The 15,038-nt window shown below is 37.7% G+C and overlaps 1 protein-coding gene across 8 annotated transcripts in view; it reads right to left on the bottom strand.

Annotated features, from left to right (window-relative positions):
• Positions 1-5,327: 5,327 nt before the first annotated feature.
• Positions 5,328-15,038, bottom strand: part of JMJD1C (jumonji domain containing 1C) — a 361,700-nt gene continuing 351,989 nt past the window's right edge. For all 8 annotated transcript variants that reach the window (XM_054436434.2, XM_063669935.1, XM_063669933.1 and 5 more), the window contains 3 exons: positions 14,404-14,580; positions 6,545-6,676; positions 5,328-6,241 (listed from right to left, as the gene is read on the bottom strand). In XM_054436434.2, coding sequence (XP_054292409.1) covers positions 6,152-6,241; positions 6,545-6,676; positions 14,404-14,580 — 399 coding nt within the window. In that variant the 3' untranslated portion in view covers positions 5,328-6,151. The remainder of the gene's footprint in view (positions 6,242-6,544; positions 6,677-14,403; positions 14,581-15,038) is intronic.

The raw sequence follows: 15,038 nt of genomic DNA, 5'->3' as shown, positions 1-15,038 counted from the left end.
CATTTCACAGGAAGTCAAATCACAAACCACAACCCTTCTGAGGCCCATTTCGAGTCGTCTTCAAGGTAAAGTGCCATATTTGTTTGTAGTGTTTATTTATTTCTTAAATGTTTAACATGTGTAAACCCACTGTTTTTAAATGTGTCACTGGTGAAGTTTTAAAGTGCTATGCCCTAATACCATTTTTCATTTAAGCCCTGTGGTTTGTATTTGTGGGACTTTTCATAGTGTAGTGATTTTTAGAAACTAAAATGGAATTCAGTTTCCTAAAAGGTTGTATAGGCTGGCCTTTTTCCTTTCTATATGAAACGTTTGCTTAATAAAATATTTTATTGTTCAACATAATTTGCTTCTGCAAAACAGGAGTAAATTCTAGTTATTCAAAAATTTTGGGGATGAGTCCCCACATACGGATTACCCACTCCCAAATAAATTAGGGGATAAAATAAATATATTAGGTTGGCTATAAAATCAGTTTATTTTTTTTGTTTTGGGAGGCGAGGTCTGGCTGTGTCACCTATGCTAGAGTGTAGTGGTGTGATCCTGGCTCACTGCAACCTCCATCTCTTGGGTTCGAGCTATTCTCCTGCCTCAGACTCCAGAGTAGCTGGGATTACAGGCATGCACCACTACACACAGCTAATTTTTGTATTTTTAGTAGAGACAAGGTTTCACCATGTTGCCCAGCCTGGTCTCGAACTCCTGACCTCAAGTAATCTGCCTGCCTCAGCCTCTCAAAGTGCTAGGATTATGGGCATGAACTACCATGCCCAGCCTCAATTCACTGATTAAGAAAAACGCCTCAGGCTACCACAGTATCTTCTAGATGTTTAATGTGAAAATAATGTGATTATATTTTATCTATAGAATGGGAGAGATGAGACTACATTGACTTGCCTATGACATCCTGGTAGTTGTTTACTGGACATCTATGATAGGAATTTGTCTATTTGACATTCACCTCTTATAAAGGCCATTTCAAGAAGCAGCTCTTTCCCTGCTGCCCTTCTAGAACAAGAACTGAAGAGTGAATGATTTTGTAAATCTCTCTTTAAAAGTGTATATGTCTCAGTGAATGTGTTTATGCAAAAGGGCCGAACGGAGATCTAAATATGCACACATTTGCTCTGTCCTTTTTGTTACTTGAAGGGTTGTGCAAATACTACCTTTCTGAAGCCTTCCCTAACCCCAGGCAAACTTTATTACACCTTTTCCAAATACTTTGTATATACCTGTTATATAATATTTAGCATAGATGGGCCAATCCTCAGCATCTTTTTTAAAATTTTTTAACCATCACATCACCAATGCCTGCCTAACACTTTTGAATAAGTTGTAAATACAAGTTTATTTTTTGTTTTGAGACAGAGTCTTACTCTGTCTCCCAGGCTGGAGTGCAGTGGCACGATCTCTACTCACTGCAACCTCCACTTCCCGGGTTCAAGCAATTCTCCTGCCTAAGCCCCCTAAGTAGCTGGAATTACATGCCTGCACCACCACACCCGGCTAATTTTTTGTATTTTTAGTAGAGATGGGGTTTCACCATGTTGGTAAGGCTGGTCTCGAACTTCTGACCTCAGGTGATCCACCCGCCTCAGCCTCCCAAAGTGCTGGGATTATAGGTGTGGGCCACTGCACCTGGCCCAAAATAGTTGTATCTTACACTTATGTAGGGCATGGCATGTGCGGCTGGGAACAGTGATCCCTGAGTCTTGATCATGAAGTTCTTCCACTTACTAAAGCAAACCTGTATCACCTACCTTGAACCACTGTTTCCATATTCCACAGTAGCCCCACCTGTCAGTTACCATTCTTACTATGCTGCCAGAGGACCACACTCGCTCTCCTTGGGAAAGCAGTCAGTTCGCATCTCATCTTATACTTCCGTCTTTTTTTTTTTTTTTTTTCTATTTTTTTGAGAAAGTCTTGCTCTGTCGCCCAGGCTGGAGTGCAGTGGCATGGTCTCGGCTCACTGCAACCTCTGCCTCCCAGATTCAAGCAATTCTGGTGCCTCAGTCTACAGAGTAGCTGGGACCACCAGGCCCAGCTGGTTTTTATATTTTTAGTAGAGAAGGGGTTTCACCATGTTGGCCAGGCTGGTCTCAAACTTCTGGCCTCGTGATCTGCCCACCTTGGCCTCCCAAAGTGTATTTGTTTCCTCATCCGGCTCTCCACATCTTTTATCATCTCCAAAATTTGGGTCAAAGACTAAGGGGTGGTGAGGTGGTGTTGGCCTCTGTACCCATAATGCCCTTCCTCTCAAACTGCAGTCCATTTAACCCACCCATACAACACATGTCCTTGGTATACCCTCCACTGGCCCCAGGGCTGAGGTCTTTTTCACAGACAAGACACAGAAGGACAATCCTGTTTTAGCTACAGCCAGTTGTGAAAACCTCCCCAGCCAAGAAAGGGAACTAACTTACAAGGCATGCAGCCAGTGACCTGGAGCCTGCCAACATTTGTTACTTAAAAGTCAATTAATTTTCATTAAAAGAACCAGGCTGATTACTGTGGGAGCCAGAGTACTTCACATACTACTCACATTTGCTATATTTTTATATGGTTTCAAAGCATATCTATCTAGGTTTACATAGTAATTGCATAACCAGGCCATGTCATAACTTTTGCAGTTGGAAAGGTCTGAGTCTGCATCCTGGTGACAGGTCTGGCAGCATACATAACCTTGTGTCTTGGCCAACTTGTTATCCCAATTCATACTGAATACTGTATTGAATACAGAATGATAACTAGCTAGGCGCGACGTCTCACGCTTGTAATCCCAGCACTTTGGATGGCCAAGGTGGGCGGATCACCTGAGGTCAGGAGTTCAAGACCAGCCTTGGCCAACATGGTGAAACCCTATCCCTACTAAAAATACAAAAATTAGCTGGGCGTGGTGGTGTGGGCCTGTAACTGCACCTACTTGGGAGGCTGAGGCAGGAGAATCACTTGAACCTGGGAGGCAGAGGTTGCAGGGAGCCGAGATCACGCCACTGCACTCCAGCCTGGATGACAACAGCAAATTAGCAAATTCCGTATCAAAAAAAAAAAAAAACCTATTATATAGAATAACTAAATCACTTTTTCCTCTCCTATGGCTGACTGCTGATCTCATTTGTAAGAGCATCTTTGATAGGCTGGCATCTAGAAACAGAACATGTTGTATCAATCTATCTATAGTATATATGCACAGAGCAAAGTAAAGGTATGACAGCACTTTTCTGAAGCTTATTAATTTTACCCAGATGTTATTAAATCCATAACCCATCTACCAAGAAGGGAAGTGACAGAAAACCAGACACTGATTTGTCTGGGTATTACAGTCCCCAGATGCATGGCAGAAATGAATTTGAATGCACGTATTGATTATTCATGAGAAATCCATATTCCAGTAAAATCATTAACAATTAGGGCCAGGTGTGGTAGCTTACACTTGTAATCCCAGCACTTTGGGAGGCTGAGGTGGGAAGATCACTTGAGCTCAGGAGATAGAGACCAGCCTTGGTAACATAGTGAGAGAGACCTCATCTCTTCTAAAAAAAATAATAATAATAATAAATAACATTTTAAAAATCATGCCTGTAATCCCAGCACTTTGGGAAGCTGAGGCTGGCAGATCATCAGGTAGGAGTTCGAGAGCAGCCTGGCCAACATAGTGAAACCCCATCTCTACGAAAAATACAAAAATTAGCCAGTTGTGATGGCACGCACCTGTAGTCCCAGCTACTCGGGAGTCTGAGACAGGAGAATCACTTGAACCTGGGAGGCAGAGGTTGCAGTGAGCCAAGATCACGCCATTGCACTCCAGCCTGGGTGACAGAGTGAAACTCAGTCTCTTAAAAAAAAAAAAAAAAAAAATTAGCTGAGCACAGTGATGCGTGCCTATAGTCCCAGCTACTCGGGAGGCTGAGGCAGGAGGATCACCTGAGCCCAGGAGTTCAAGGCTACAGTGAGCTATGATTGCACCACTGCACTCCAGCCTGGGCAACAGAGCGAGACTGTCTCAAAAAACATTATACACTAGAATGGGAAAGAACTATTCACCACGACTTTCCCTTTATAAAGGCTCTTTGTTGTTTCTCAAATTATTGTACACATTTAAGGTAACACCATACCACCATCTGGAGGGAGCTGACATACTCAGACATACTCCTGAGGAGCATAAGACCCAACCAAAAGGATGGAGAGAAAAAGGCCAGAGGAATTGCTCCAGTGGTTCATTAGGGAGTAATCAGCAATCAACTCCCCAGCCTTCCAAAAAGCCTACAAATGTCATTAAGGATGTAAGCATTATGGTCCTCTCTCTTCACCCCAGATTTACAAGGAATTAGGTCAGCAGCATGGAATTCAGACTATGGATAGAATATTCTTCAGACTACGGATAGAATACTGTCATTAAGGTGGGTTTGCACTGAAAGAAGCCACATTACCTGGCTTTATCATCGTTAGCTTCAGCTATTCAGAATAAGTTGTAAATATGGTTAAAAGGTGGCTCATGCAAGAGCAAGAGAAGCAAAAGGTTTTGAGGAAAAACAATCACCACAGACTTTGGGATCCTGGCAGGCTTTAGGGGATCAGCAGGTGGTACTCTACTCCAGAATTAATTAACACTTGGCTTTCACTTAATTTTACATCAAAATTAAATCAGATGGAACATATGAAAGCATTAGACAAAAGAAGCCACTTTTTATCAGCTGAGGCACATTTGGAAAAATGGTATTTAAAAAAGTCAAAAGCTCACCAAAGAAGGTTCACAAAATCATTTGAAATATTCCTCAGGCCAGTTTTTCTTTCTAGCCAAGTAGTCATTATCCATCCCATGATAAGTATAGGTAATTAATGTGAAATGCCACATGTAGGTAATTCACATGAAATGTAATTGCTCACATTCCTGGCTGAACCTTGCCTGAAGTGGAGGGTGTCGTAACAGATTACATGGAGCTAAACAAACAATGGTGACATAAGGAAAAACAGTATAAACTAAGCAACTTGCAAGGTGTCTGTCACAACTTGGACTCCCACTTTTTTCTTTTAAGCTGAATGCTTTCAGTTGAGAAGAAAGGCTATCCTCTCAATATCCTGCAGGTGTCAGTGGAGACCTACATCTTTCCAGTAACTTAAAGGGTTGGGAATATGTAAGCCTCAACCAACCGACAATAGCAGCCAGCTATTAAAACCAAGACTTCAAATTAAAACAACTTGCTAAGGTCATACAGTAAGTAAGTGGCAGAATTCATATTTATACCCAGGATGACTGACTTCGGGCTCTTCTCTGCCCCCAATGTCATGCTTGTCAACAGAGGGAGAACTCTGGAAAAAGCCAATTTTTGATAAAGTCCTTTTAATGGAAAATGTAAAACCCCTTTCAACTTTAATGTACAAAGCCATATGTAACACTTGCACTTTAACAAAAGCAAGCCAATGTTTTAAAAAAATACATCATTAAATGTATATATGTATATATTTACATAGCATATTAAGTTTAATATTTAGCTTTAAAAGTTCACATAAATTTTACCAAAATGAGACAATTTTAAATAAATTACACCTTTTGAAAATGTTTAATTGTACAGTCAATAGCTTCAACAAAATATTGAAGTGTCTGTATTTAGTATCTACTTTATATACTTTATACTTTACAAATTTTACAATTATTTGGCAGTAATTTTCTGATTATGACATGACTGCTGTGCGATTCAGCAATTTCCCAGATGCAGGCAATAGCTGGTGTTTGTGTCCTATTCTCACAGTAACTGTCTCAATGTAGTGAAAAATATCAGTAATTTTAGTAAACTGTACAAGGTCACATTTACACTTGATCAACAATATAGCATAGAATTTTTTATTTTTTACCAAAAATAAATACATCATTTTAAATCTGGCATTTTCACAAACATCATATACACTATAATACAAAACAGCTATATAGTGCTGCTTTTAAAATTCTGCTTGCTTTATAACTAACATTGAATCACAGGAGCTGTGACATATGCTATACTGCTGTGGTGTCAGTAACAAGTAATTACTACAAAGAGAATTTCTTGGCACTGATGGTTTTATGAAGCTTAAAGTCAGTGTGCATACATATCATCATTCAAGGTTAAGTAATCCCAGTTCAACAACCTAAAAATATCAAACTGGATCACACTTAATTTTCTTCCATATCCTCTACTTCATCCTCGTGTATCTTCAAGGCTCTCACCATTTCTTTGACTGCATGATACAAAATATTTTTAACCTGAAAGAGATGTTGATATTTCTAATCACTTCAGTTGGACAGAAATTAAAAAATGACAACTTCCAGATTTAAAAAAACAATTTTAATAGGGAACTAGGAAAGCCAAATATAAGAAAAATGTTTAAAAGTGTTAAGCCAAAAGGGACACTATAAATCATACAATTAAATACATGTTGTTGTTAATCTTTGGTTGTCACCCTAATGTGACCAACTAGGCAATGACTGCCTAAGCTGTTATACATGTTATCATATTTCTGAATATAAAAAGCCTGCAGAACAGGACCTAGAACACCCAACTCTTACCTGTAGTTTATCATCATAATTGATTTCTTCCTTCAAAAGTCTCAGTTCCTGTGTTAAATGAAATGACTCTACAAGATGTTCTGGAGACACAAAATCTTCAGTTACCTGAATACAGCTGTGAAAATTCTGAACCTATCCCCAAAAGAAAAACCGTGAAATATAAGTTTTAGGAGGTGGAGCAAAGAAAAGCCAAGTTATTTAAAACCAATAAACACAAGAGACAATTCTGCCGGAGAATTTACTTTCTCCAAAACATCAAATGGATTTTAAAGCAGAAGACCACATTTTATGAGAAAGTTATGTCACTGAAAAGCTTCATGTAAAGTGACTTTGTAAATGGAATATTTTTAAATGATAAAAAGAAAATAACTTTTCCAGGAATCCTTTGGAGAGGATGATAACCAGATATTAAATTATCAATTTTGCCAAAGTAGACTTTTAAAAAATGTGTTACTTTTAAAAACTAACTTGAAAGAATTTATGAGGCAATCTATCTGAGTATGTTTATTGTTGCTCCATTGGCTTTCAGGATTTTGGTCATTTCGCTGTTAACTCTTACATCAGAGAATAAAGAAAAGAAAATGAAACTTTGTTAGGAACTGGGATGGAAAATGTAGTCCCAGACAGATCTACTGACCTCGACTGAGTTTCAGAAATATCCCAGGATTTTGGTTATTCATGCCTTTCTTTTGTGACTTTCTTTCAAATTAGCCAATTAAAGATACCCCTTCAATCACCGGTGACATCAGTACAACAGTTTTTCAACAGTTTTCTCTCTCCTGACCAGTTTTCCCAAGAAGCCAGTCAATAGTCTTATCTGTTATTTGTTCAGCATTTACAAACTGACTTTGCACTTGACTATTAGAGCTGCTTTCTATTAATGCCAGTAAAACGAGAGGAAGGCCCAAGCTGATCCAATCTGGGATTTGTGGTGTTTCTAGATTGTCTTCTAGTGATATTAAAAAATATCATAAAAATTCCTGGGAAAGGAGAAATAATTGAAAAACTAAGCATTTATTCTAATTTTAAGTACGCAAAATAAATTTAATTGGGAGGAGTGAGATGAAGGAGATAGTAAGTGGGAAATGGAGACTGTGGGAAAAAAAATCTAATTGATGATAGGGTGATGGAATTCCAGAGGGGCTAGAATTCCTCCTCTGGGCATAATGACCACCTGAACAGCTGCTGAAGTCTGCAGAGTTCTTTAACTCAAGCACTGTGCCTCTATTGATAACTTGGTAGCATAGTAAAGTAAACATTCTCTTTCTTTAATCATTAGGCTGTTGGTTCCTCTGGAGGATGAACATAGTGGATGCCTCACATTTTCAGCATTTCTGTACAGTCTCACTGGCTCTTCATAATGTGTCTGTAGAACAGATGCTCTATTTCACAGAGCAGGAAACTATGGATGAGATGTTCAGCGCCTGTCCCAAGACAAATCAGCCAATAAATGGCAAGTCAACAGGAGCCCAACTCCTGCGGTGTCTTGTCTAACAGATGCTTTACAGTCCTGCTTATTAACTCATACCAGCATACACAGTCTCCAAATGCCCTCTCTCCTTATGTCTTTCATTTATCTGAACTTAAGGAGAGTAAGTCTTTCCAAAGTTTTAGCATGAAAGAACTTTTGGTATATCTAGCTCTGGCATGTCCTAAAATCATTTGTAGCTCCAAAATGTATACTTCGTTCTTTTTTTATATAATTTATCTTTATTGATATTCTCACTTTGTTCATCCATCATTTTCCTGGTTTCTGTTAGCTTTTTGAGCACATTTAAGACAGTTATCTAGTAGTCAGTCCAATGTCTGGGCTTCCCGGGGAAGGTTTTTGCCAATTTATTTTCTCCCTTTGAATGGGCCATACTTTCCTCTTTCTGTGTATGCCTTATACCTTTCTGTTGAAAACTGGGCATCTGAACATTACAATGTATAATCATATTCTCTCCCTGCCTCAGGGTTTGCTGTTGTTGATTCCTGAGGGCTCCAGTCATCCATTTGTTTAGTGACTTTTCCAAACTGTTTTTGCAAAGGCAGTATTCCTTGTTGGGTGTGGTCACTGAAGTCTCTGTTCCACTATCTCACTGGTCAGCCAGTGACCTAACAAGAGATTTCCTTAAATGCCAAAAATCAGCTGCCCTTTTCTTCATTAAGCAGTCGCTTGGTTGCTGTGTAAGTTTTCAATTAGATTCCAGAGTTCTGAAAAAGTTCATTCTGTCAGTCTTTGCCAGCTTCTGGTTGTTTTAAAATGACTTTTAGAACAGTAACCTTTATTAGTGCTTACAAGATGCTATTAGGTTTCCTAATGACCCCTACCTGATATATTTTGGATAAAGGCTTGAGGGTTACTTTGAAGAGCCAAGGTTCAGTTTTAAAGCAGAGCACAACTCAACTTCTCATTCTGATTATCCCTTTTCTTTGCCACATTTGAGTCATTTATATTTCACTTCCTTGACATTGTCTTATTCATACTTGCCTAAAAGCATCAGTTATAAATAGGTAATGTTAAGAAAATATAATTTGTATTCATAGTAGGAAGGTTATTATATTGACACTGTGATTGCTATTTACTCAGTTATTTGTGAGAACATAGTGTGGAAAGTCCTTTTGGTCATATGAATACAGAGAATTACAACTTTACAATTTTCTAAACTCATGATAAATGACCAAACACTATCAATTAAACTTAGTATTTTTGGACAAATTTTACTAACGATTGTGTATTAAAATAAAAAACTGTTGCTGTTTTTAAGTAAAGGCCACTCTAAACCTCAGAATACTACAGCTGAAACAAAAATCCTGGAGGTCAGGGTCATTGCTCTGTGGAGGGATGTACAGGAGTTTCACAGACTGAGTCCCAGTTACCAAGGTAAGATTTGTAAGTCTCCAATTCTAGAATAGTTCTTAGCATATAAAGAGGGCTGTGGCTATGCTGCTTTCCCTCAGCTTGCTAAGATTATATATCTCAGCTTCCTTGAACAGACAGCCCACTCTTCTCTCAGTTTGGCTCTTGCAATGGTCATTGTTGACAGGCCAAAGAACAGAATGTTGTTTCTTCCCTAGCACTGCTGGCCCTTGTCATGCAGAATCACTTGGTTGAAAATTTTTTGATAGGTGCCTTGGGTTTGCATGAGATTCCTATTTGTGTGGTTTCCAAAGTGTGGTCCCTGAACAGTAAAATCAGCATTTCCTGGAAACTTGTTAGAAATCTAGTTTCAGGTCCCTCCTCAAACCCATTGAAATCAGAAACTCTGGGGGTGGGGTACAGCAATCTGCTTTATCAAGCCCTCCATGAAATTCTAACATATGCTAAAGTGTCAGAATACTGATTTAGAGTCTGATTATTCTGAGGGCCACCTATAGCCTACTGGAAGTGTTGAAGTCATGAACAGTTTTCAGAACTTCTAAGACCTTAACAGGTTTTAAGTAATAATGCATCTCAAATCCAGGTTAATATTGTAAACACTTATTACTTCCCTTGAATTTTCTCTTAAAACTTCATTGCCACCAATTGTGAATTATGGACAACATCGTTTCAACAGAGTATAAAGAGCTGTGTTGTTGTCATTACACCACACAGGAGAGGAAAGGTAGCAATTCCCTTTTGTACAGCTGGCAATTTCTATGCCAAAATATGTAGCAAAGAAGTTAGATCTTGTTTTGGATCACTCAGCAATTTAGTGGCAGAGCTCAGAATATAATTTGTCAGTCTAGGTCATATATGCTGCCTTGGTGTATTTAGATATAACATTTTTTATCTAAATATCTTGTTTCTATAATCTATGTGAATTTTCTAACTATCTCAAAGAAAATGTGTATAGTCATAAAGTGGGTTCCAACCTAAGTAAACTTTTGGAAGTAGCCAGAGAAAGCACATATAGGAAGAAGTAAACATTTACATGTTTTACAAAAAGCCCAATATATATAAATTTTATATATATATATATAGCCCAATATATATAAATTATAGAAAGCCATAAATTTGTTTTCCTCTAACCCTTGTGCAAAAACATGTTGTTACTGAGAACGTATTTTCTGGCCTTCAGAATAGAGACTTATTAATAATACAAACATTAAGTGCATTATTCTAGGCATGGGAAGAGAGCAATGGAAAAGATAAATCTCTTACTTCATCATGCTTACGTTCCAGTGGGGGTTAAAAGATAAGCAAATGACTAAGTTATAAAGCATATTTTAAGGTGACAACTGAAATGGAGGAAAATAAAGCAGGAAAGACGACAGAAAGTTGGGGGACACAATTTACAGCTTTAAACTAGACCTCACCAAGAAGGTGAAATTTGAATGAAGCCTAAAAAATTGTAAAGAAGCAAGTCTTACAGATACCTGAGAGAAAAACGATTCCAAGCAAAAAGGATTAACAAGCACAAAAACCCTGGTGGGGCTAAACATACTTGGTGTGTGTGAAAGAAGCAAAGAGGGCAGGATGGCTAGAGAGGAACTAGGAGAGCCATACGAGATGAAGGCAGTGAGACAGAAGGGGAAGTGTGGATATGTAAACTAACCTAACATTTTAACAAGGTCACTTTGAGCCTACTTAAAAGACCACTCTTCCCAAAAAAGTAGCAGCAGGAAGACAAGTGTAAGCATGGAATCTCTTTGGGGTAACAATGATTGCATCTGGAAAAAAGGAACTGGGGGAAAAATGTGAGATACTGAATTTTCACCGTCAACTTTTTATACTTTTGAATTTTTCTGTTTATGTATTATATTTTCAAAAGAAAAACATTAAAAAGTAGTATTTTCAACAAATAGTACTGGAACAGCCAAATGCCCATATGCAAAAAATTGAACCTCGATCCATACTATGCACTACATACAAAGATGAACTAAATTGCATACCCAAATGTAAGACCTCAAACTACAATGGTTCTAGAAGAAAATGAGGAGAAAATCTTAGTGATCTTGGGCTAGGCAACAATTTTGTAGATACTATGAAAATATCATCCATAAAAGAGAAACTGATCAACTGGACCTCATCAAAATGGAAAAAACCAGCCAGGTGGGTTGGCTCATGCCTACAATCCCAACACTTTGGGAGGCCAAGGCAGGAGGATTGCCTGAGCTTAGGAGTTCAAGAGCAGCCTGAGCAACACAGCAAGACCCCATCTCCATAAAAAATTAAAAAATCAGCTGGGCATGGTGGTGTGCATCTACAGTACTAGCTACTCAGGAGGGTGTGGTGGGGGGATCACTTGAACCCAAGAGTTTGAGACTATAGTGAGCTATGACTATGCCACTGCACTCTAACCTGGGCAACAGAGCAAGATACTGTCTTTTAAAAAATGGAAAAAGGAAAAAAAAAATGCTCTTTGAAAAGAGAAGCTACAGGAAAGGAAAATGTATTTGTAGAACACATCATCAGATAAAAGACTTGTTACCAGAAATTGGCAAGAAACACTCAAAACTCAGTAAGAAAAAAAGCAGCTAAATAGACAGAATATTTGAACACATATTTAACCAAAGTAGATATACAGATGGCAAATTAAGATATAAAAAGAGCCCAATGTTTAGTCATTAAGAAAGTACAAAGTAAAACCACCATGAGACACCACTGTACACTTATTAGAATGGTCTAAAAACAAAACTGACAGTAACAAGCACCAGTGAGGAAGCAGAGGAAACGAAAATCACATAACCCTGCATTGGGAAATGAAAATGGAACAACCAATTTAGAGAAGAGTCTGGCAGTTTCTTAATCATACATTATAATATCACCAGGCAATCCCACCATTCAGTATTTACTTAACAGAAATAAAAATCTTTGTTCACATAAAACCATGTATATGAACGTTTATGATAGCTTTATCTATTATTGCCCCAAAGTGGAAAAAACCAAAATGTATTTCAGCTGGTGAATGTACGGATTTAAAAAATGAAAAAAAATTCATACAAGTACCCAGCAATAAAAAAAGAATCATCAACTGATAAACACAACAATAGGGATGAATCTCAAATACATTAAGAAAAGCCAGACTTAAAGGGTACATACTGTGTGATTCCAAATTTATGGCATATTCATAAAAGAGGAACTATAGGGACAAAAAAGCACATTAGTTGCAGGAACTTTGGGTGGGAAGAGGTTGACTATAAAAGTGCAAGAGGACGCCGAGCATGGTGGCTCACGCCTGTAATCCCAGCACTTTGGGAGGCCAAGGCAGACAGATCACCTGAGGTCAGGAGTTCGAGACCAGCCTGACCAACGTGGAAAACCCCCATCTCTACTAAAAATACAAAATTAGCCAGGTGTGGTGGTGCATGCCTGTAATCCACAGCTACTCAGGAGGCTGAGGCAGGAGAATCACTTGAACCTGGGAAGCAGAGGTTGCAGTGAGCCAAGATTGCGCCACTGCGCTCTAACCTGGGCAACAAGAGCAAGACTGTCTCAAAAAAAAAAAAAAAAAAAAAAAAAGTGCAAGAGGGAATTTTTTCGGAGTGATGGAATTGTTCTACATTTTGATTATGTTGTTACCTAACTATGCATTTGTTGAAACTCACAGAATTATACATTAAATAAGGTAAATTTCACTATATGCAAATTATATCTCAATTTATAAAAATGACTACACTACCTAGGTTAACTTTATAAAAACTGACATTGGATAAATTCAATATGTGAATAAAGATCTTCAAGGGAATCTACTTTGTATTATCAAAGGATTATTCCTATGTACAAAAAGATTTATAATACTAGTCTCTTAAATAGGCTCTTCTTTTGAGGGCATTTACATTTGAATACAGATTAGCTATTTTCTGCTAAGAGTCTAGAAGTCAAAGAAACGGTGTATAGGGTGAATCCCAGATTAAACACGAATCATAAATAATACGACATCTCTGAAATAATCATAAGTCCATGGGAAAATATAACCACTTAATGTAAATACATTTTTTTCCAGGAAGTTATCATAGAGAAAAAGTTACATTTATTATTATGACATTTGTATTTTACTACTATATCATAAATGCCATTTGAGATCTAATAATGATAAATCTGACCCTGAATCTGCCACATCCTAAAAGCTAAGCAATTATTATCACCTAAGTAGTATTTGTATGGAATAGTGTCATAAATGCTAAACAGTCAATGACTATACTTATATAAAATGTGAGAAAGTTTCCTTGGTAAACTAATATACATCAGCTACATCTCAATTACTTAGCAGTGGAAAAGGTAGAGAACCAACTGTTGAGGCAAAGCAGCTTTCGAGTTTTTTCTGGTTTCCCTGGTACACCTTGTTAATTATAAGGGCTAACCTGGGCTGTAGTAGCCCCATTCCACCTATAGGAATCCAGTGTGTACTTTTAATCCCACCCTCCATAACCACCCCATCTATTCTATGCCATTTTTCCTGGTGCTGGAAAAATTAGGTATTTTAAACTAGGTATTTATTTTAGTTTTTATGTTTTGTGGATCAACAGTTATATAAATTACATACCGTCTTTCTTTAGACAGGCCCCTGCTATGCTAGCATGCTGAAGAAAGGTAGGAGGTATGCTTAAAGCCTGATAAAAAGTCTGTATACTGTGTCCCCCCATGCTTTTAAGCCTCACTATTCAGAGGTATACATGTCACTAGGAAGGCTTAAAAATCAGATTTCAATCTATTAAATCGGAGACAGTATACAAATAGAAATCTGGCTCATGTTAAAACAATTTAAAATCTTAAGGAAATTATGTCAGATTTCTGCAAGCACTGAGATGTCATTCTAATAAAGGCAGACTGGTGCAGGTAATTCTCTTATTTGCGTCTTCTTCCATTTATATCTATACTAAGAGCAATTTTTTTTTTCAAAACTAGTTCTTTCAGTCAGTAAAAGATATGTTAGAAATAAGTTTGTATATACCTGATGAAGTGCTCCTGCTGGCAAAACAATAGCATCACCAAGGAACTGAATAAGAGTACAGGTTCTGACTCCATATTCTTCAAGCAGCCTTTGACGGAGCTTTTTGTTCACATACCAACTTTGGTCACGTATTGGATCATGTTCTGGTAGAACTTCAAGGCCTTGTTCTTTTGAAATCTGAAATATGAATTAAAATAGACACCCCAATTTAAGTAAGGAAATGGTAAATCCTGTTCAGTTAAATTTCAATTTTATTTGTAATAACAAGTCTTTTGTTCTCAGAATCAATGGAACAACTGAATGAGCTTCTTCAGTTAAAAAATAACATTCTGCAATAATTTGGAGAGACAAAGAATATTAAAACAATACAGCAACACTGAAATGCTCTTAACAGTTTACTACTTCCTTCTCACCGCCTCCTTCCACTATGAAGTTTCCATCTATCTGGTTTTCTTCCTTACAATTGCTTCAAAAGTATAGCACGTGGATGAGGAACAGGGTCTTTTTTTTTTTTTTTTTAACCAAAAGCCAAACCATTCATATGTATGGATTTCATAAACATTTATTGATCCTTTTTTAAGGTAAGTATAAATACCTTTACATGGCTAACCTTCTAACACTTGAAAAGTCAATTT

This window comes from Pongo pygmaeus, chromosome 8 (genome assembly GCF_028885625.2).
Source record: "Pongo pygmaeus isolate AG05252 chromosome 8, NHGRI_mPonPyg2-v2.0_pri, whole genome shotgun sequence".
NCBI lineage: Eukaryota > Metazoa > Chordata > Mammalia > Primates > Hominidae > Pongo > Pongo pygmaeus.
The sequence above is the reverse complement of the archived record's forward strand: the minus strand, read 5'-3'. Positions and strand labels throughout refer to the sequence as shown.